Here is a 23,920-nt window from a genome sequence, read left to right on the forward strand (position 1 = left end):
ACCCTTTCCCCCCAACCAAAATGAGACATTGTCCTCAATGTCCTAAGGTAGAAAGATGGAGTATAAAAGACATCACCTGAAACAACGAACACTGACAAACCTGAAACACATTTAAACAAATATAAGAAATAATAAAACAAAATAATGTGCTATTAACAAAACCAAAAGACACAAGGTTTCACAAACGAAGACTCAAATCCAATTAAGCTTTTTACGGCTTTCCGTAGTTGACCAATTTATGCGACTCATGGAGGGATCAATTATAGGGATGAAAGATTGTAGTTGGTCAATCAATTGTTCAGTAGTAGCAGTAGAGATTATGATTTGTCGTGCCGAAGATGTTAGAAATTGTTGTTCCACAGCTTGATCAAGAAAAGATAACAAATTATCATAAAAACCATTCACATTTAACAGACTTATGGGTTTATTGTGAATGTGCAGTTGGGCCTAAGAGGAAATATGAAAGATCTCTTCCAATGTGCCCAGACCACCTGGTAAGGCAATGAAGGTGTTAGCATGGTTAAACATTGTATTCATTCGATCAGATATTGTGGAGACCTGTAGTTCCTCTCCAATTGTTTTTCCAATGATATCCCTTTTTGCTAAAGCTTTGGGGATGACCCCCAAACCTTGACTGTCTCCTAAGAATGCAGCTGTTGACACACTCCCCATTAACCCAAGGCTGCCTCCCCCATATACTAAATGAATCTTTCTCTCAACTAGTATCTGACCAAGATGATTTGCGGATTCTATAAACTCTTTTTCTTTCCCAGGACTAGATCCACAAAAAACACAAATATTTTTTATTTTAAGAGCTGAGGATCCTGCCATTTCAAGAACTGTCTATACTTGTAGAATGTATGGGTTGAGTATAAATGAAGGGAAGAAGAAGAAGCTTTTATAGATGAGAAAAAGGAAATGCAATCATATCAGCTATATGGAAGCTAGCTAGAGTCTCTCTCTCTTTCTTCTTCTTTTTTTTTTTTAAAAAAAAAAAGTGTATGTACAAGTAGTTGTGATTGTGGCTCACATATTCCCTTGGTTTTACGTCCAAGAACGGCTTAAACGCCCTCTATGAGTCGAGGATAGGCTTCCCATCCAGTTTTCTTAAAAAATGGCAAACAGGGTCTTTTTGTTTTTAGTCAGATTTCCAAGACTATGATGAGCATGTTCTTTATGAAAATGGAGCCATAAATCATGAACTGTACGATGCACATCTCCACTATGATGAGACTTAAGAGTCAACAGAAGATTATCTAAAGACTCTCTATGCTTTGAAATAAATCCCACCTTTTGATAATTTTCACAGGTTTTGCAGAATGCATATAAGTGCTTGAACATGATGGGCCAATTAAATTCACTTTGTAAGATTTTTGCAGTCGTCTTTTTTTACAAGAAATGATCCCCACATACCTCAGAGTGAAAAAATTTAATGACACTACTTACCTCATTGTCGGGAATGCATCTTTGAAATATTTGATCAGGACAATATTTGAACAAGTAAGTGTCATCCCAATAAAGGTTTTGCACATCGCTCAAAAACTTTCCTTTGTCTTGGTTATCCAAATGAGCTGGCAAAAATCCTGAAGCAAGAAAATTGTTATTTTTAGCAAACCAAGGCATTAAACTAAGAGAAAGTAAAGATTCATCAAGAAAGTAATAATCAATTAGTGTGATGTCGGATGTCGAATCTATTGTCAATTTTGACAAATGATCCGTGACAACATTTTCGGTGCCTTTTTCATCTTCGATTGCTTCCTGTTTGGTCATGGCATGAGGAAATGGAAGTGTTGGCAGGGAATTAGCCTCTTCTTTACAATGTTCAAATTCAACCCCTTCCTTACCCTCGGAGATTGACTCTTCATCTTTCTCATAAGGTTCAAGAGTGGGTTTTTCAATAACCTTACCACTGCGAAGAGTGATGACTGATTTGACTTGATCCATGTGTTGGCTTCTGGAACTACTTGCATTTGCATTGTTTTGCTCCTTTGGATTTTGATGTGGTTGAGATGGAAACTTACCGTTCTCTTGAAAACTGAGAGTAGATGTGAATTTTGCAAGAGCATCTTTAAAACCTATCATGCTTTGAGCAAGTTGAGTGTTGATTATCTCTTGCTTTTTAATGAATGAATGCAATGTTTCCTCAAGATTTCTTCTAGAAGATAGAGCATAATGAGGTGCATATCCATGAGAATTATGGTGTGCTTGAAACGGTGGCTGTGATGTTTGTGCATTATTGTTATCACTCTTCCAACTCAAATTTAGGTGATTTCTCAAACTAGGGTTGTATGTTTGTGAGTATAGGTTATGATTGGTCCTTTGGAAATTGTTTAACGCATGGGCTCGTTCATGGAGGCATTCCTTAAAAGAAGGCAAAGTTGGACAGTCATTAGTTGCATGTTCATTTGTTTCACATATTTGACATACAATTTCTTGAATAGATTTTAATTGACCACATTTTTTTTAATTTTAATGCTTTAACTTTTCTAGCTAAAGATGCAAATTTGGCTTGGAGGTCATGATTTTCCCTAAGGTTGTACATACCTCCACTAGATGTACGAGGTTGAGTTTTACCTGGTGCCTCATAAGTGCCCGTAGTGTCCCAATTTTGAGCATTTTCAGCTAGCAAGTCTAGGTACTCCATTGCTTCATCAGGGTCTTTCTCTTCAAAAGTTTCATTGCACATCGATTCCACCATTTGTCTATCTTTAGGTGTTAATTCTTTATAAAAATATGAAACCAATCTCCATGTTTCAAAACCATGATGAGGGCAAGTATTAATCAAGTCTCGATACCTATCCCAACATTGGTAAAATGTTTCTCCTGGTTTTTGAGTGAAAGTGGTGATTTGTCTTTTGAAAGAGTTTGTTCTGTGAGATAAAAAAAACTTCTTTAAAAATTGTTGTTGCATTTCATCCCAAGCACGAATGGATCCTGGTCTCAAATTTTGTAGTCATGTTTTGGCTTTATCTTTTAAAGAAAAAGGAAAAAGCTTTAATCTGATGGTGTTCATGCTACAATTTGAGTCATTATAAGTGTTACAAACTTCCTCAAATTCTCTCAAATGCAAGTATGGTTTTTCTAGATCTAAACCATGAAAAGAAGGTAAAAGTTGAATAATGTCTGGCTTAAAATTAAAATGAGATGCATCAGGAGGAAAAAATATACATGATCACACAATTGTTCTTGTTGGATTCATGTAGTCTCTAAGTGTTCTAACCCGATTATTCTCATTATTCTCATTATAAAGTGATTGATTATCCTCTTCGGCCATGTTTTCTAAAAAAGATGAGTATACTTTACAAAGTTTATCATTTAATGTACGTGACCAAACTCTCATGCACGTGTAGAAAGAGAAGAAAAGGAAGAAGAAAAGAAAAACAAAAAGAAACAAAACAAAAGAAACAAAGTTTAGAAAAAATAAAATAAATACTATAATTTATACAAGAATTTACCTCCCCGGCAACGACGCCAAAAACATGACACGACCAAAAAATTGATGTATTCTCCCAAGTGCAGGAGTGTCGAAGTAATAAATAACCCGGCAAGATCGAGGTCGAACCATAGAGAGGTTACTTGTATAAATTATAAATAATAAGACAACAACAACAACAACAATAATAATAACAACAATAACAACAATAATAACAACAACAACAACAACAACAACAACAACAACAACAACAACAACAACAACAACAACAATAATACTCAGTACGTGGCGTTGTTATACTTGAGAATGATCTAAAAGATCGGGTCACAAGTTTCCAGCCTATATACTGAGTTTATGAAAAGATCAAAGAGATAAATTATATAATATAAACAGAATGTAAATAATAATAATAATACTAATAATAATAATAATAATACTAATAATAGTAATATTAATAGTAATAGTAATAGTAATAGTAATAGTAATAGTAATAGTAGTAGTAGTAGTAGTAGTAGTAGTAGTGGTGGTACTAATAATAAAAAGAAGAGGATGAAGAAATTAATGAGAACTTTTAGATGGAAGATTAAAGTAAGGATTAAATAATGATAAAAACAAATGTCAAGGTTAGAGGATCCACTAATAGTATTTCAAACAAGTATAATATAAACTCTTATTATTGAATTGAAAACCACACACAAAGGAGGTTCCAATCGGATGATTTCTCATTAATAGCTCATTATAAATTATTAACATGATCATATTAATTATCTTATTTACATAACACCAAACTTTTAAATATTGTCAGGAATTCATGATGTTAACTGATGTTAACAACAAATCAAGTTTCTTTCATAGCCCAGGTGTAGGTAATACCATACGGTTGGGCTATGAGAGTGCCAAGCATTTGTTGTACCAAGTGTTATACAAAACAAATCTAGATTAACCATTTAACAAGCAAGGTATTAAGAATTAGTAAGATAAAAAGATAAGACATGTTAATATTAAACATTAAGGTCCATGTTGAGTTTATACCATACTTATTCTTACACCATTAATGTAACCTTTTCACCTTGACATAATGAACTTAGCTAAACATAATGAAGAAGAGAAACATAAATAAACAAAACAAGAACATAAAGAAAATACAAGTTAACTAAGTAAAGGAAAGGAAATAAAAAGCATAAACAAGATATTAATGAAAGCAAAACTTAAGAATTACAAAAAAATAAAAAGAGAGAAATAAAGAGCATGAACTTGATCTGAACAATCAAGCTACTAAATACATGGCAAATGCCTCCTTTTATAGGCTAAAATTCAGAATTATTGATTTGATGACTAATTGTTGAGTGGGTGGCCAACTCTTGACTTTGTGAAAATCCTTATATTCTTGTCTGAATAAAACGAAAATGCTAGCATCAGAAATGGGCCCACTTGAAAACATGAAAGTTGTAGGAAATTGAACCCTCTTTCCAGGAAAACAAATGGAGGTGATTTGGACTTTTAGAACTCCAGATATGGGCCAAACACTAAACAGTGTTCGGGTTGCAGGACAGATTCGGACTTCTCCGTTGTTGCTATAATTTGGACTTGAAAACGGCCTTCTTAGATCTTGATGAAAACATGAAAGTTGTAGGCCTATGTCTTACTGAATCCGTGTAAAATTATTAGGTCATTTGGACATCTAGAACTCAAGATATGACCCAATTACCAAACAGTGTTCCAGTTTGGACTGACATCTCTTTTCTAAGTTTCACCCTCTCTTTATCTTCGCAAATTTCAGTAGTTGAATTCATCAATCAATCCTTTGATTTATGTGATAGGCCTGCATTTAAGATGAACATTTAACATATATTAGGGCATTTTATAGTATTAGACTTGTTATTATAAAACATGCTTTAGTTAAGGAGTTATTGATACTTTAAGTGCAAAATGATGATATAAAACCTTGATAAATATGCACTTTTAAGTACTAATCAGCTCGCGTCACCAGGAACAAAATCGTGAGGGCAAAAGGCCCAAAGCAAATAATATACAGCAGGTTGGGCGAGGCTGTTACAAACCAAGTTGTACATAGTTTTGATCGGGATTGCTGCAAAGATAGAGTTTCAGATCAACTAAGCTAAAAGTTTTGAGAAGATCAGTTTTAGAAGAACATTTTGTTTATCTTTACAAACTTACTCTACAAAGCAGTTGTTGTTACTCAATTTTGGACCCCACGTGCTGGAGACGGTGTATACCTCTTTTGAAGAGAATGTAGGAGTTTAACTTATATTCGCCAGAAGATTGACAAAAGCACAGAAAGAAATATTGTTGTTTTGTTTTCAAAACCTTGTTTGAGCTGTTTTTGCTCTTTTTAGCCTTCCCCTTTACTACCACAATCATCAGGTTTTCTTAGGTTGATCAAGAGTCGTCATAATGCTAAATTCGTTCCTTTTTATCTGGTCTTTAAGGTTGAATAAATCCCTCAGAATTTGCACTAAAAAAAAAATGGTTCTGCTGCTGTCGCAATTTTTTTTTGTTGTTGTTCCAATTTAGGCTCTGATTCTGACTCAGTTTCGTACCTTATCTAACCATCCTAAGTATATTCTGTCACTTATTACATGTTAAAAAATTGGCGTACACCTTTATTAAGTCCTAGGGATCATTGTTCTTAGAGCAGATTTTTAGTCAGATTTGGATGCTCAGCATTGTCAGATCAAGAACCTTTTTTACCAACTAGATTACTGGCAAATTCTATTTTATAAAATGATTTTATTTCACTTCGACTCCCTCATCAAAGTTGTAGTCCTAGACGCATAGATGAATTTGGGCTTTTGGATCGCTTGATTTCGATACCAGAAGCTTAAGGTATTCCCATTTGAATATCTAACGTGAAGGCAGAGAATTCTGCTGCGAGAAGGATATTGACTTGAGTCTGCACTAGAAAAACTCTATTTTTGGCCTAGTTTTTGTGATTTTTGTTCTCAGTTTATACTCTCAGTCATATCAGGATTCTCGACATTCGTTAGTTTTTGAGTTAGACCTGGAGATCCCTTTTGACCAACCAAATTACTGCTAGATTTTGTTCTGTAAAAAGATTTTATCTCACTTCAACTCCTCATCAAAGTTTTATTCCTAGACGCGTAGATGAGTTTGGGCTTTTGAATCACTTGATTTCAATATCAGAAGCTCAAGATATTCCCATTTGAATATCCAAGATGAGGGCAAAAAATTTCTGTCGTGGGAAGGATATAGCCCAAGTTCGCGGGACTGATTCGAAGGATTTTTTTTGGACCAAGGATTGAATCGAAAAGTGTTAAAATGAGGGATTGAATTGAAGAAGGATATTGAAAGCTGGAGAGGGGGGTTAGATCATCATAAATGACGGGATTTCTACCATACCAAATGAGGAAAATCATGTTTTTGTGCAACTATAATTCATAGGAGACAACAGCCTTTGACAGCTGCAAAATGCCATAAAGAGAATAACCTCACCATCATCTAATGGCTGGGATTTTATCCCTAACATAGATGGCTAGGATGATGTGTTAATGCTGGAAAGAAATCACTAGAATCAACACATAATCAATGAGAATATTGTAGTTTTCTCATTTGTATTATTTGACTGCAAATCAGCTGGAATTTGCATCCTAGATTAATGCATTGAATCTTTCCTAATAAGAGCTGTGTATAGACTATATATACTATACCTTTGCTGACCTAAAGAAAGGAGGAAGACAACAGCAAAAAAAGAGCACAAAAAGAAGAGAAAACGAAGAGAAAAGAGCAGAAAGAAACAGCCAAAGACAGAAGAAAAAACGCAAGAGAGGCAGGGAGTAAAAAACATAGAGAACAGAAGGAGTTTCTGTTTGTTACCGTGAAAAGAAAAAAGGAAAAAAGAGGCAGAAAAGAGAGGAGAGAATAGAGAAAAACGAGAAAAGAAAGACAAGAAGAAACGAGAGAGAGGCAAGGCAGAGAAAGCCATAAGAAGGATACTGTCGAAAGTAAGGAAAAACACAGAGGCAAGGGCGACAACTCCACCAGCACAACACGCCTTCATCGTCATCATCTTCGTCATCTCAAGAGAAAGCATTAGCAGAAGGAGAGAAAACGAACAGAGACCAAAACCGGCGTGGCCTATCTGTTTCGCTGTCCCGAGAAGTAGCAACCATTGGCTGAGCGCAGAAGCTTCAGCAACTGTCATCTTCGTCCGTCTTAGCACCAACTTTCAAGAAAAGGAAAGCAGAACAGAGAAGAAGGGAAAGAGAAGAGAAGAAAACATGGAGAAGAAAGGAGAAAGAGGCAAGCAACACAGGAGAACGCCAGACGAATGCAGGCAACGGAGGACTGAAAAAAGGGCATCACCAGCAGACCAGGTAAGCTGTCTTTTATTCCCAGCTTTTGCATGCATTCCGAGTTGCATTTGTTACTGTTCAAGTGAAATTTAATTCACTTGAACAGTAACCGGGCAAGGTAGTGTATTTATTTTTTTTTGTGTTTTTTTTTTGTATTGTAAAAATAGAAATCTATGAAAAAGAGAGCACGTTTTGATACCATGTTTTTGAGACTGTTTCAAAAGAAAAGGAGATTTATGATTTTCTGTCTTATTTATTTTAAGGTCTGGTTTTTCTTTTGTATTGTAAAAAATAAAAATCTCGTATTTAAAATACTCGGTTTCGACGCAATGTGACAAATATACAGATAGAGGAAATTTTGTTTACTTGTGTGTTGCATACGGCCAATACCCTAACATGTTTTGAACGCTCTTTTATATATATATATATACAAAAAGTATTAGAAGTTTTGAAAATGTGTTTTCGCATGGATTTCTTAAACAAAAAAAATTTGTTTTCTTGCATTTCTGGATTTTACAACATGTTTGTAAAACTCCAAAGGGTATTGGCCAATATTCCAAAAAATATAAAAATCTTATTTTGGGGGGAATTCATCTATTATTCACCGCTAATGTTTGGATAAAGAAATCCTTAAAGGACGAATATCCAAAATATTATTGGGAATAATTTGTTATTATTCACTGTTAATATTTGGATAAAGAAACCCGGAGTGGTAAATATCCAAAATAATTTTCTAGGAATAATAAATCTGTGAATATCCAAAATATTATTAGGAATAATAAATCTGCACAATCCTTGAAAAAAATCCTTGATTATAATCGAGGACATTTCAAAATTTCAAATTTTGACTCCACGGTTTACGAGCCGTGAAAGTATGAAATACTAAGGGAAAAGGAGGCTTTTAAAGCACTCTGAATTTTCTTAGATTTCTAAATCTTTGTCCTTCCTTCTTGCAATTTACGAGTCGCAAACTCTTGAAATACTAAGGAAAAAATGAGCTTTCAAAGCACATGGAATCTCCTTGGATTTCTATCCAAATAAATTTTATTTGAATCAAACCTAGGAAAATTGATAGGATTAGAAAACACCAACACCATAGCAATTATAGAGCAAACCAAACACTAAGCAGCTTACCTTAGGTAGGGCGTACTAGGGGTGCTAATACCTTCCCTTTACGCTACCAGTCCCTTGCCTTAGAATCTCTGAAAGACCAGTTAGGGTTTCTAGTGACCAAAATACTAGGTGGCGACTCTAAAGAGCCAAATCAGCAAAACAAACAAAAAATCACCATTGGATGCTGCGCGGATTTTGACGTGCGACAGCACTTAACAAGTCTTTGCTCCGTAAGTATTGATGTACATAACATCGCGGTGACCTTAAAAATAAATCAATAAAAAGAACAAATTTCTGGCATCTTGTTCTTAAAATGAGAAAGGTTTGGTTTAAGGAGTTGTCATCTAGTATTATGGTCACTAGAAACCCTAACTGGTCTACAGAGATTCTATGATACGAGACTGATTACGTAAAATGGAAGATATTATCAGCCCTTAAAAGTCCTGCTTGAGGCAAGCTACATTGCTGATTTTGTCTTAAATTGCTAAAAGTTTATTGGTTTATGCTATTATGGTTTAGTTGTAATATTCCTGACTTTAGCGTCAGTGAATATTCAACTACAGATACTTCCAACTTTGATATCGGTAAATATTACATAGCAAAAAAAATAAAAAATGATTGATATTCCTGACTCTAGCATTAGTGAATAAACCAATAAGATGATTTTAAATCTATGTATGAATATTTTTATTTTTTAAAAAAAAAAATATCATACACTAGATTTGTATTTCACAGTAAAAATCCAAATATTAATTACATAGTGAAATACTAAAAAAAAAATGCACAGCCCATTTGAAAGGATCTACGAATAAATTCAAAAGGATCCACAAATATTTTTGAAATTTTTTGATAAAAATAGTGGTTCATTTAGCCAAATATCCAAAACAAAAGGGAATAAAATAAAAGGGATTGGGCCGGCTGGGCCCCAACTTTTTCTCTGCTTTTTTTTAGGCTGAGTTCAGGGCAACCCGTGTAGGTTGGGCTACACCCAGCGGCCACTCATGCATGCTCTGCACAGTGACAGGGTAATTATTTTGCCTTTGAATTTGCAAAGCGGGGAAATGAAAGAAGAACGTACCTGGAGCTGCTGCCTGAAGACGAAGATAACGGTAAGGGGGGGCTGGTTAACCAATGTTCCCCTCTGCTTCTGTTTTTCCTTCCCTTCTTCTTTGATTTCTGGTATCTTTTTTTGCTTTATTTTGTTCTTTCTCTGTTTGTGTTCTCTGGTCTTTGATTCTGTCTCTGTTTCCTTCCCATGTCCTCTTTGCGTTTACTCCCCTGTTCTCCTTCGTGTCCGTCTGTTCAGGGGGGTGGTGCAACTGGAGACGAGGCTGGTGCTCGTGCGTTGGCTGGCCAATGCTTCTATATGTTTCTGTCTCATTTGCTTCTCCAAACTTCCCCTGGTTATATCTATGTTCTCCCCTGGGTTCCTCCTCCGTTTTTTTCTCTGGTTTGTGTTTTTAGCCCCCTCTCTTTCGGTCTCTCTCAGTTTAGTTCCTCTTAGTCTCTCTTTGTTCTATCTCCCCTGTGCCTGTATACGTCGTGTGTGGTCTCCTGGAATGCTCTGTTGCTCTTAAAGATGGAGCTCTGGAGTTGCTGTAGGAATACAACGGTCTGGACTCACCTTCTATTTCTCTCCATTTTTTTTTCCTCCCTTCTATTCATGGCCTTTCTCTGGCTTTTTATAAGGCCAGAGAATACCATGCGGTGGTAACGACCGGCTTGGTAACGGCATGCAGGAGGGGTAGTAGCGGGGAGACATGCCCCATAATTGAAACAATTTAGTGCCTTGAGTCTTGACTGCTGAAACAGTCTATGAAGGAGGCAATGAATAATTTTTATAAAACGGCTCCGTTTTCCCAATTCAAATGGCTATTTTCAATTTGGTCATTGGGGTTTTGCAATTTTATAATCAAGCTCCTGGATGAATTGAAATTGGACCCCTGGATTTTAGCACCACTTACAGCACAATCCTTGTTTTTCTGAATTATTCAATTCAGTCTTTAATTCTCTAAACTTTGATATTTCTTCAATTAAGCCCCTGATTTCATTAATTAAACTAATTTTAAGTTTAATCAAGTCCCAAAATTTATCAATTCTATAATTAAGCTCTTGATCTGGTTAGTTAAACTAATCCAAAGTTTAATTAAGTCCCCAATCTTTCAATTTATATTGCCTTAACCCAAATTTCAATTTATTCTTCATTCATTTCATTTTTTTTTTTTTTTCATCATTTTTCATCATTATTTTTATAAAGTAAGAATAAAAAGGGTCAAAATTTAGGCTATGACAAGTATTGTAAAGATATGGCATTTGTTACGCATTTTTTGGTTTCCATAAAAAAATAGAAAAAAATACAAAAAGATAAAAAAAATTATCTGAAGAAATCCAAAAACAAATTTAGGAGTGAAAAAAAGACACAAGGGCGCCTAGAAAGTGACCAAAGATTGGTTGAGGAAGTTTAAAAATACAAGATTAAAATTTGACAGTATATTTTTTACTGAAGCCTTGTTGACAAAGAAAATTCAATTTAAGGAAGAAAAATATAAAATCAGATGTTTATGAACTCAATTAGATTTTGTTGAAAGATTAATTGAGTTTATGAAGGTTTTGATTGCAAGATAAATTGTTTTTTAAGTCAATTTAGGCTTTATTTGGAAGAAATTAAAGTTTGGGGATCGAATTATAATTTTCAAGAGTTAATTTGGTCAAATCATGAGTTTAATTGCATAAATATTAAAGTTTTAAGGCCAATTAAAGACTTGATTAAGGAAATCCAAAATCAATGACCACATTGAAAAATGTGCGTAAATATAGGGGTTGGAATTGACTAAATCAAGGACTACATTAAAGAAAATTAAAGTTTAATGATCAATTGAAAATCAAAATGCACAAATTCAGAACTAAGGATCAAAGTGGAAAAGACGGCCAACTTGAGGGCTGATATTTGAACTTGACAAAGATGCAATTGAATTGATTTTTTAGAATCAATTGAGGACTTGATCAAACAAATAAAAAATTAAGGACTGATTTGAAAATAGATTTTTTTGGCACTATTGCTCTTTAAATGAAACACCAGGTTTTGTATAAATAGATACTATTTAATGCACTGTTCATACAAAAAAAAAAAAAAACCCAAAACAATACTGTTTTAAAGAACACTATGTATTTCTTTTTCCTCTATACACGCAACGATAGGGAAAAAAAAGGTTTTTCTTCCTTTTCTTTGCAACGTCTCTTTCTCTCTCTCTCTCTTCCCCTCTCACTTGCCCAAAAACTCTGACATAACCCACACCCACTTATGGCCTACCACCATAATAAAAGGGACAGGGAAGACGAGCCCAATGAAGGGCTGCATAAAGGCTAACCTTACCACCTTATCCTGTCCCCGTAACTGTACAGGGATAGGGTAGCTCCCAGCCTCCCACTCTCTCTACCCCTGTAAATATCCCCTCACAGGTGGTGACACGGGAACGAAAAAAATAGAGAGGACAGACTGGAAAAAACGTTTTCCAATCTCCAGTCAAGTGGATCCCATTTTCTTTAAAGAGAAAAAACGTGATAGTCAAGTAGATGAAAGAAAGTCAGCAACTTAATATGAACATAGATGCATATTACATATTAAAATTGAAAACATCGTATAAATACAAAATTAACAATAGATTAAAGTTTATTATATTGTATCAATTACTTCGTCAAGTGCATGTATATTTATATATTGTCATTAATTACCAATAGGAAAAACATATTGCATCAATTTAAGAAAAAAAGTTACAAAAGTTTTTTTATAAACAAAATTGTTCATTTACTTGTAATTATATATATAAAAGCAGAAACTATTAAATATATTGAAATATTGGATTTGATAAAAATACCCATAAATTTTACAAACAATTAAATATATTGAAAGGAATTTATTAGTAATTGTTAAAACATATTGTCTGATTTTAAAAACTTCTAGGTACCAAGTTTAAATAATCTTAACTTTGCATAAGGAAAATATTATATATATATATATATATATATATATATATATATATATAAATGTTAATACTAATATGTAAAAAAAAACTATCTTTATTAACAAAAACTAAAATATTAATACAATTTCTAAAAAATAGGTTAAATTTGTTTCCCAATATATGTCTGTGCTGGCAAAGTACATCGAAGCACGTGGCATTGACTATAACATTAAATGAATGAGACATAAAATGCATGTCGTCAATATATAATTAATGTGAGAGTGGCAGATCACAAAAGAAAACGCTATAAATGAGCTGGCGATGAACATATGGCATTTACTATAACATTAAATGAATGAGACATAAAATGCATGTAGCCAATATATATATATAAATGTGAGAGTGACAGATCGCAAAAGAAAACACTATAAATGAGCTGGCGATGTACATAAATGCATATGACAATGACTATGATATTATTTGATATAAAATGAATGTGTCGAAAGAATATGATTCTTTCATCGGTTTAGATTAAGAAGAGATTAGTATTCACTAGCTAGTTAACACTATACATAAATTTTGTGTATTAAAAATACGTTAAAAAGGTAAAATCTCTCTTATATGCTTTTTAGATCTACAAATCCTCTAATTAACAGTTGTATCAATCAAGATTTTCATATAAGCTTGAAAGCTTTATCATGTGAGATTTCTATTTAACATAATTTGATTCGACAAGAAATTTGACACAAAATTATCTCTAATTTGAAAAGAGACTAAAATATTAATACAATTTCGTAAATGCATGCATAAGACAATGATTATAAGTATAAAAATATGAACATAAATGCACATGACAATAACTATTAAAACAAAAACTCAGATTTATCATTTCTTTTTTCATTTTGGTTCTTCAATTTTTTTTTGTTTGACCCTTTAATATTGTGTTGTTTTAGGATTGGTCTTTGTGATTTATTTTTATGCCTGTATATGGGGACCTTGAAGTGTCAGTGTAATCTTTTGTCACTCAATAGATGTTTAGTTTGACAAAATTAAATTAAATTTCATTGATTTAAAAAACTTAGGGATTTTAGGATTGAAATCGAAGATTAAACAAATATTCATTCTCTTTTATTTGATAATATCAGAGATTGATTTACATAGTCAATAGATAATTTTTCAATCACTTTTTTTTTTTTTAATTTGAAATTTTCATTGATTTTGTTTTTTGGATTTGAATTGATAATTTGTTTTGGTTGTCTAGATATGAGGTTTTTGCAATGTCAAGAAAAAATCACGACACTCAACTAATGCTCGGTTTAACAAAATAAAAATAAAATAAAATTATTGGTGCAATTAAATGTTAAAGGAAAAAAATTGAATGTGAAAAACATATGGTGGGCTAGGGTATTCAAGTTGTGAAAATTGGTTGGTGTATGTGTCACACGAGCCAATATATAGAGGCTAGGCACAATGTTCTGACGGCATGGGCGGCTATGTAATTCCTCGAGCCTTTAATGCAATTTCAACCTTTGATTTAAACATTTATGTGTAAAATGGAGTGAATTTTTATATATTTAAATAGAATTTACCCTATACATAGTCCTTTCAAATCAATACAAAAACACAAATTGTACATTACAAATGCATCTCAAACATAACGGGGATTTTTCATTTAACACAAAGAATTTATCCAATTTTATAAAATTTCAGCACAGATTCCTTTATATGAGGCCTTATTTAAAATTTTATCACGTATTAATACCTATAAACATAACAACAACATCCCAAACCATATTTGGCTCACATAACCAATACTTAAGCATTACCACCCAAAAATTTTCATCAATTACTATCATTCACTACATTTATATATAAGCAAAGTTTATATTATTTTACAAAACATATACAAATATCTTTACATTATCAAATCTAACATACTTTAATATACCATCCTTTTTTACTTTTTATTATGGAATGTGTTATATTATAAGAAATATTGTACTTTGTTTGTATAGATTTATCTTGTGTAGTATGTTCCACAATATCATATATATATGTGGCCTTAGTCATATATATAGAGAGGGTGGCTACCACATTATGTAAGCCTCCTAATTTTCTCAAAACACTACTTCAATTTGGTATAAGAGCTTGTCTATCTTAACAGATTTATTTCTTCTTCCTCTGTAGTTGTTGGTTCCTCTGTTGCCTAACATAGTGTTGCTTCTTTCTTATTCCTTTGTTGTCGATTCTATCAGATTTCCTCCATCCATAGATCCCTCCATCACCATCAATATTAACTCTTTTTCTCCTATTTCACCTTCCCTGGTAGCACCGATGTCTGTGGTCTCCTCTATAGTACTGCAACCATGTTTGCATTTGTTGTGACAACAACTGTTAGTTCCTTGGCAACCATTATTCCCTTCTCCAACACACAACAAGTAATTAATCTCAAGCTTACCAACATGAACTATCTATATTGGTTTATGTATATGAAATCGTATATGATTGGTCAAGGCATTTTCATATTTGTTGATGGATCGTTTTCATGTCCTTCTCCCCACGTCTTGTCAAGTGATGCTTTTGCCGCCTTTATCACCTTCGGTTCTAGTATTAATCAAGTTTTTCTGATAAAAAAACAACAAGATCAACTCATTCTCAGTGCTCTCCTCTCCTTTCTATCCATGGATGCCTTCCATCTTGTGGCTAATTGTTCGACTAGTACTAGTGTTTGAAGCACACTAGAACACACCCTTTCTTTACCATCCAACTCTTGGATTATGCAATTACATGGCTCTCTTCAAGATCTTCGTCAAGGTGATGGTATTTTAACCATTTATTTTTAGAAAGCTAAGGGATATTTGATGATTAGTAGCAGCTGACAGACCTATCTTTCTTACTAGTTTCAATTTATATGTTTTCTGAGGCCTTTGTAGTGAATTTTGTGAATTGGTTACAAGTCTTTCGACCAAGGCTAAGCCTTTTCCCTACTCTGAGTTGTATAGTCACTTGTTTACCCATGAGTTTTTATATAAAATCTCTCTTTAATCCATTTCTATTACTGCATTGTTGTTGCTTACCCCTACGCAACCTCCATCTACTTTTGCTGCTCAGCACGGTTTTTTTTTTTTGTTTTTAATGGCAGTGGTTCCTCTCATAATCAGGGTAGAGGAAGACATGGTGGCTAGAGGAATACTTGCAGTTTCTTCTTCTCCCCGCTTCTGTCTGCTGCTTCTCCTTTCTTCTTCTGTTTCTAATGGTGGCACTGTTGGTGACAGAGGAGTTGTTGTCGCGGCTCAGTGGTTGTGGCAACCAGTGCTGCTTTTTTTTCTTCTTTTTCACGGTGCTGCAGCAGGGAAGGAAAATGGTGGGAGGTTGCGCTGCTGGCGGTTGCTGACCCGTGGAGTTGCTGTGGGGGGCGACGGGGAGGAAGAAACAACAGTGGTGCCCAGGGGGTGAGGCCGGTTCTTCTTCTTCTCTGTGCAGAGATCGCAGTATCTATTTTCTATTCCTTTCTCCCTTCTCTCGTTTTTTTTTCTCTGCATGTTTTTGGTATTCTTCTGTTGATCTTTTTCTGGTTTCGGTTTGCTTGCCTTTGCTCTGCTAATGAAGAGGTCGATGGTGGTGTAATGGCTCTCTCCCGTTCTCTTCTCTATTCCTTCTCCTGTATTTATAGCCGCAGGAAAAGAAGGGCACCTTACCACTACCCTGGGGCAGGGTAAGGTGGCTATCCTGCCCATGTCTTGGCAAAGGGTAGGGTGGCCGGTCATGGCTTGCATTAATGGTGGCAGGGTATAGGAAGTGGCTTGTGTTCAGGTTTTGTTAGCAAGTGGGAGGGGAAAGAGAAGGAGAATAGCGGGAAAAGATTTCAAAAATCCTCTTCTCCCCTATCTGGGGAGAAAAAGCTGCACCGTGCTATTCAAAATGGCATTGTGCAGTTTTTTTTTTTTTTTTTGAAGAAAAAGAAAATGAATTTGGGAGTGACCTAAAAATGGGTTATGACACATACATGCGGCTTCGTTCCTTTCATTTTGTATGCAAAGTGGATGGTAAGATTAATTTTAATCACATCTATCTTTAATTAATTTGTTTTTATTTATAAAGATATTTAACTTGCAACATTTTTTTTTCTTACAGGCTACGACTCTTGGTCATGAGTCGAGCTTAATGGAGCTTTTTGTGGAGACACACGTGCGGAATGAAGACCGCCAAAAAGAGGTTCAACAGTTCGTTGACAATTGAGCTCAACATTTTTTGGTATATTCGTTCAAACATTTTGTTTTGTAAGTTATTATTTTCTTGAATTGAATTTGATGCTTTTAGTTTTTATTTCAAGAAGACATATAACAGCCGGTTGAGGAAGATATACGGGGATGATATTTCGACCCACCCGAATTTTGATCCGAATTTATGGATGGAGACAAGATCGTCTGGTGTACAAACTCTCCAACACCATAGCCGAGAACTTTTGGGCAGCCTATAATGCCTTAACTATTGGTATCGAGCACCCAGTCTCAGAAGTTCGTGGCCTTGCAACAACATACAACTCATCTCATCAAAAAATATGAGCAACCCTAAACAAATTATGAACAACTCCACCAAATGGTCATGGACATGAGATTACAGATGGGTGGTACGTGTGTGCCTCTCTTTTGGTTGTATGATCCCGAAAACAACCAACCTCCTCCTCCTCCTCCACCACCGTCATTGTTCTAGTTTAATTTTTATTTGAACATATAAATTTGTAATGAATATTTGGATTTTATATTATTCAAGTTTTTTTTTTTACATATTTCAATTTTATACAATTTTATTTTTTTCAATTATTTTATTTTTTTGTTTAAAAGATTTTTTTTTAAAATTATTTTTTTATTATTACAGATGAATATATTGATGGACACAATCCGTTAGCTAAGGGAACAATTTACTTCATATGCCACTACAACACTGTTTCATCACTGATAAAATAATTACATCGGTATTTTATAGAGGTTTTGAATAAAATTACAATAAATGCCGTTGCCAATCACCGACAGAATAATTCCGTCGGTGTATTAAAGCAGGTAATTTTTTTTATGGCATGCATATTTCTTATGTAAAAACATCAGTTTTTTTTACCGACAAAAATGAAATTACTAATGAACGATTTCCTTCTATAAATCTGTCGGTAAATTTTTTGCCAACGGATTGTTAGTGTAAGTATACCGACAAAAACTTTCATCAATAAAATTGTTAATTCTAGTAGTGGATCTTGGAAGTAGGGGTTGGTGTGTCAACAAGTTTACACGATAACATTCCAGCACGACACATGATATGAAGAACATACTTGTGTATTTATAAATAAAAAACACTTCAAAAAATAACTGTTATTACTGTACCAAACACACTATTAATCATTTGAGGAAAAAAAAAATCTCTTTCCTTATCTCATATATATCGATCTATTTAAACCTTGTTCTCCACCCACAGAAACCCACAATGCTTAAAAATAATGCTTTGCTTTCTTTCTCTCCAGCTTTCTTGTATTCAAACTTGTACTCCAACGTACCCGGAACTTACCACCAAGTCCTTCGGTTTTCCGATCATAGGCAATATCCTCCTTGTCACGAAGCCACCAATGCATAATCTGTGAGGCCACGTTTAGTAACTATAAAAAATAATTTCATGTGTTCTTAACATTTTTTTGATTAAAAAATGTTTGATTCAATTTATTGGCACAATTGTTCAATTTTCTTGCCCAAACACGAAGTCTATTGCTTGTTCTTGCACGAAAAATCGTGTTTGACTTCAACATTTACTTAACTTGTATGTTTTAATGCCCCGTAACACCCTCCCACTCTCCATTTTATTTCTTAATAAATTAAAAATAATTACTCTAGTTGTTATAAGAGTTTGAAATCCTGTCATTGCTTCTAAAAAAAAAAAAAGTTCAGAAAGGCTTAGGGTGATGATCCTGATCATCGACCAAGAACCTGTCATTTGAAACCAGCCGATGACAAAGACACGAGAAACAAAAGATTACAAAGAAAAAGCAATATTATACCCTAACTTTTTTTCCGAAACTGTATGGTCTCTGGCTAATTAAGATTTGAGCGTGGGCATTTTGGGTTGAGGAGGGGAACCTACAGGCTACAGGATTTCACTCGGAGGGAGTTCAAGGACTCGGAAAGATAAAATGGCCTAACTGGAGCAGAAAAGGGAAAAGAATCTCCTCAAAGTGGTCAGCCGTAGGAGATTCCATGTGTTGACAAACAGCGTTACCCATCTGACCGGTAGGTTATTTCCAAGAAATTAACAGCTCAGTCCGGCAAGCTATGACCCGGAACAGATGGTCAGTAAGCTTCTTTCTTAGTGTTCAATCTATGACGATCCATAGGATGCCAATTACCGTGATCAGTGGGAAGAGTTTTTATGCTGCTCAAAAGTCCTGAACTCGGGGTTATAGCTGGTGGGTGAATGTGAAGTGTCTTTGATGCAGCTGGCAAGTCCAAATGCCCACTTGGTAGAAGAGTCCGATGCGTCATTGATGAGTCCCTTCGTTCGTATCCTCCATCACTACTTTTGCTGCCTCATGCTCCTTCTGAAGACTGTATCGTCGGTGGATACAAGATACCACGAGGCATGATTGTGATGGTCAGTGTGTGGGCCCGTACATAGGGATCCCAAGTCGTAGGAAGGGTCCGAGAGCTTCAAGCTAGAGAAATATGTCTAAGATTAGTAAGGATAATTTTTTTTTAAAAAAAATTGTTATTGATAATAAAAAATCATAACCATCCTTTAAAGATTTTAAATAAAAATCAAATTCAAAATATATATCCATCTAGTTCCATCATTGATTAATACAAATAAAAGTTAGCAGGTCTAGGTGAGTGTGGTACAACTAGAGCCTGTAAAAATAGAAAAACAAATATATTTAAAAGTGTGGTGAAGTTTATGTTATAAAGTGTTTTTTATTAAGAAATATATTAAAATAATATTTTTTATTTTTTTAAATTTATATTTTAACATCATATCTAAATAGTTAAAAATAGTAAACAAAAAAAATAATTCTAAAGAAAAAACACTCAAATCTTGAGCAAACTATGTTTTTAACCCACAGATAAAAGGATTCTTTGCAATCAACTTTAAATCCTAGATATTGCTTATCAAGGAAAAAAACACACTCCAATAATTACTTTGTGGCTGGTAGCTTGGACTGATGGATATGGTGACTGCTGGGTTGGAGCATAGTTATTAAACCTGGTCTAGGGGTTGACCTGGCCAAGAAGCTAGGTTCCGGGTTTCATGGGTCAACCCAAAATTTTTTTAAAAAATTAAAGTTTTAATATTTTATATGAAAAAATTAAGAAAAAATCCATATATAAATATAGGCTATATATATTGTAAATAACAAAGTTTAAAAGAATATTTTAAAAAGCTTTTTTATCCCATATTAAAAAGATATTATGTTAAGCTTTTAAGTTAAAGTATTTAAACAAAAAAAAATATTTTATCCCACATTGAAAACACATAAGTTTTTTTTTGGAAACATAGAGTATATATACTAATGGGTTTTTTTTTTTGGATAATCATCGAGAGTATATTAAAAAGGCCATAAAGCCAATAGCCAAAGTGAAATACAAGGATATGAAAAAAGAAAAAAAAAAAAACAGACTTAGGAAAAAAAAGAGAAAAAAATAAATAAATAATTGATCTACTACAACAAACAACAAAGAGACTACCTAAGATTTCTTATTACACCACAATTTAATGCCATTAGAAGATCTTAAGAGGCCATTTCTTGTATAAGTGAAGTTTGAATTCAGAGTATGCAATCAAATAGTAATCCGATGAAGGATGGGGGAGAAACAATCAAACAAGCTTATAGTTCCCTCCTCAAAAACAATTTTGTCCCTCAACAACCAAATACCCCAAGTAGTACTACTGGAAATTAGTCTCCAAGCTGATCTTTGGAATTTGCCTTGCACCATTTCGGGCCATTGTAGAAGCAGCGAGTCAAGTGTGTTAGGTAAACAACATTGGATACCCCACCAATCCAAAAATTTTATCCAAACACTCCTAAAAAAGTTACAGTGTATAAAAAGATGTTCTGAGGTTTCCAAATCTGAGCTGCAAAAGACACATGAAGCTTGTATGGCAGACAAAACATTCTGGTGATGGAGAAAAGCTCTTGTACTAACTTTGTCCTGGACTGCCCATAAGAGAAACACTTGAACTTTCAGAGGGGCCCCTTTAATCCAAACATTGGCTTTAAAAACTCTATCATTCGCAGAGGAGGTATTATCAATTAGGGTGCAGCATGACTTAATTGAGAAGCTTCCATCAGAATTACATGGCCATATGAGTTTGTCATCTTTTCCTTGCCAAATTATCATTGGCTCCAGCATTGAGAGCAAATGATGATATTGTTGCTCTTCATAAGATAAGAGGTTCCTGGCCAAACCAAATTCCTTTACCAATGATCGTTCACCCATTGACCCATCTCATTAACCAAACCATTCTGAATAATAGAAATTTGGTAAAGCCTAGGGAAAATGCTATGTAAAGCATTGTTCCTATCCACACGTCAAACCAAAAGAGAATGGAGGATCCATCTCCAATCATGAATTTAATGTTTTTACGCAATACTAATGAGTTTCAAATCCCACATTGAAAAATATAATTTTTTTCTTAGGAACATAAAGTATATATACTAATGGGTTTCAAATCTCACATTGAAAAAACATAGTTTTTTCTTGTGAACATAGAGCATATATACTAATGGGTTTCAAATTCCACATTGAAAAAAGATAACTTTTTTTCTTGGGAACATAGAGTATATATACTAATGTTATCATTTTAAGTTGAAGTATTTAAATCAAAAAGTTTTTTATCCCATATTGAAAAAACATAACTTTTTTTTGTGGGAACATAGAGTATATATACTGATGGGTTTCAAATCTCACATTTGAAAAAAAAAGGTCTCACTCGGGTCGCCTGGGTCACGGGTTGACCTGTCGGGTTGACCGGGTTTGGTCGGGTCGTTGCACCGGCCGGTCTTTTCACAAACCCGGACCAGTCCAGCCCCTGGGTCGATCCGCTGGAATGGTCCGGGTTTTATAACTATAGGTTGGAGCGGTTGATATAGATGGAATAGTGCTCATGTTGGTGTTGAAACCATAATGTAAATGATTTTGAATACCATCATAAATACAAACACTTAAGATGTCGGAGTGTATCTTTTCTCTTGTTGGTGCGATGAATTCATGAAATGTGAAGAAGCAAAGCATGACTCTTCGCAGTTTTATTAGTGCCACAACGAATTTTTCTCTCTTCAACCTCTTTCATCTCTCGAAACCGATGGGCTCAAAAGAAAAGAAAAGAAAATTTTGGATTAAAAGTGATTTTTTTAAAATCAAAGGGACTATAAATATATCAATTAAAAAATAGAAAGAGCGAAGTTAACTTTTCACATCAAATTTGATAGTGCCACTTAATTTTCCTGTCTTTTTACTTGGGTGCTCAATCCTCCAATCTTGCCCGTCCTCGATAAACTAACAAGAAAGCTAAAACTCATGGTGATAAATAAATATACAAATAAACATTGCAATCCGTATAATTATCTTTGATCATTTTCTCTTTTGCTTTTGTTTCGGGGCGGGGCAGTTTTTTTTCCCATGACGTAAATGTTTTTTTGAGAATTGAGTGGGGTTATTTTCCCATGACATAAACTTTGTAGGTTGGACAGATGGATATAGTGACTGCTGGGTTGGAGTGGTTGATAGAGATGGAACAAAGCTTGTTTGGGTCATTTTCTTTTATATTAATATGGATGTTTGGGTTAATTTGTGTGTACCTCAACTAATTCTACAAGTCTTAAAGTTAACAACCATGTAATTTTACAATAGTTTTGAGATTTGTGGGACTCAAACTAATGACCTATAAAAAACAAATCCGGTGTTATTTGTTATTACTAGAACCGAGGATTTTTTTTATTATTATTACACTTGGTTTCTTATAATTTAAATTGTCGGATGGATGGGACATTAAGCAATCATATATTTATCACTAAATGATATGATACTAATCAGTCCTTAATTGTTAAACAATTAGTTTCAGTTTTATCTGAACTAAATTGTCGAGTGAAAATTGTTCCACATTTTTTTACTTTATTGAAAAATATGTATCTCCTCGTACAGATAAAACTGAAATATAAAAGTAACAATAAAACTTAAATACAAAGAGAATTTTAAAACCACTAATAACTTGGAATTAATTAGAATATAACTGATAGTCATAAATAGTGTTGTAACTCGTATAACCACTTATTCCATTACTTTTTAATAGCCACGACCCATGTTTAATGGCTTCTTCTATTATGCATGCATTCACTCACATCCAGCTCATCCTAAATATTTGGGATCTGGTTTATGGCCTCTTGTGGCTTAACAGTTTCTTATAATTTAAATTGTCGGATGGATGGGACATTAAGCAATCATATATTTATCACTAAATGATATAATACTAATCAGTCCTTAATTGTTAAACTCATATAATTATCATTTTGATCAACCATAAACTATGTCTATTTTATAATTTATTTTCTAACACGAGTTAATTATCAAGAATTATTTTTCAATTAATTAACGTATTTTTCCCCTCGCTTGAAGTACTCTGAACTCTAGTGGCTAAAGAAGGAGTTTGATTACTTTTTAATTAGAATTTAATTTGTTCTTCTAATCTATTGTAATTACTTATTTAACTATATATTGCTTTGGTGTTCGGAGAATCCTTGTTTTCTACATAAATGTTTCACTATAAGTTTCTTACAATTTATTAACTTAGTATACCTTATCAAGTGTAATTGTCATTACAATTCCGGCATTAATTGTCATTAATTAATCATTTAAAAATTATTGCATTAAATCATGGCCTATTAATTAACGAATTATTACACATTTGTTCCTTTTTCAATGATGAAACAATATATCCGATCAATTTTTTTATTTTTAATTCTTTGCACGTTAAATAACCTTTCAATCATCTTCGCCATTATGAATTCGTTAATTTATTAAACTCAAATTTTCATTTTATCCAGTTTA

The 23,920-nt window shown here is 33.8% G+C and overlaps 1 protein-coding gene across 1 annotated transcript in view; it reads left to right on the forward strand.

Moving 5' to 3' along the window:
- LOC140954899 (UPF0481 protein At3g47200-like) overlaps positions 1 to 17,081 on the forward strand; it is a 29,381-nt gene extending 12,300 nt beyond the window's left edge. Inside the window, exons 2-3 of the mRNA XM_073405898.1 lie at positions 15,985 to 16,283; positions 16,977 to 17,081. Coding sequence (XP_073261999.1) covers positions 15,985 to 16,283; positions 16,977 to 17,081 — 404 coding nt within the window. The remainder of the gene's footprint in view (positions 1 to 15,984; positions 16,284 to 16,976) is intronic.
- Positions 17,082 to 23,920: the final 6,839 nt, after the last annotated feature.

Source organism: Populus alba, chromosome 17 (assembly GCF_005239225.2).
Source record: "Populus alba chromosome 17, ASM523922v2, whole genome shotgun sequence".
Lineage (NCBI taxonomy): Eukaryota > Viridiplantae > Streptophyta > Magnoliopsida > Malpighiales > Salicaceae > Populus > Populus alba.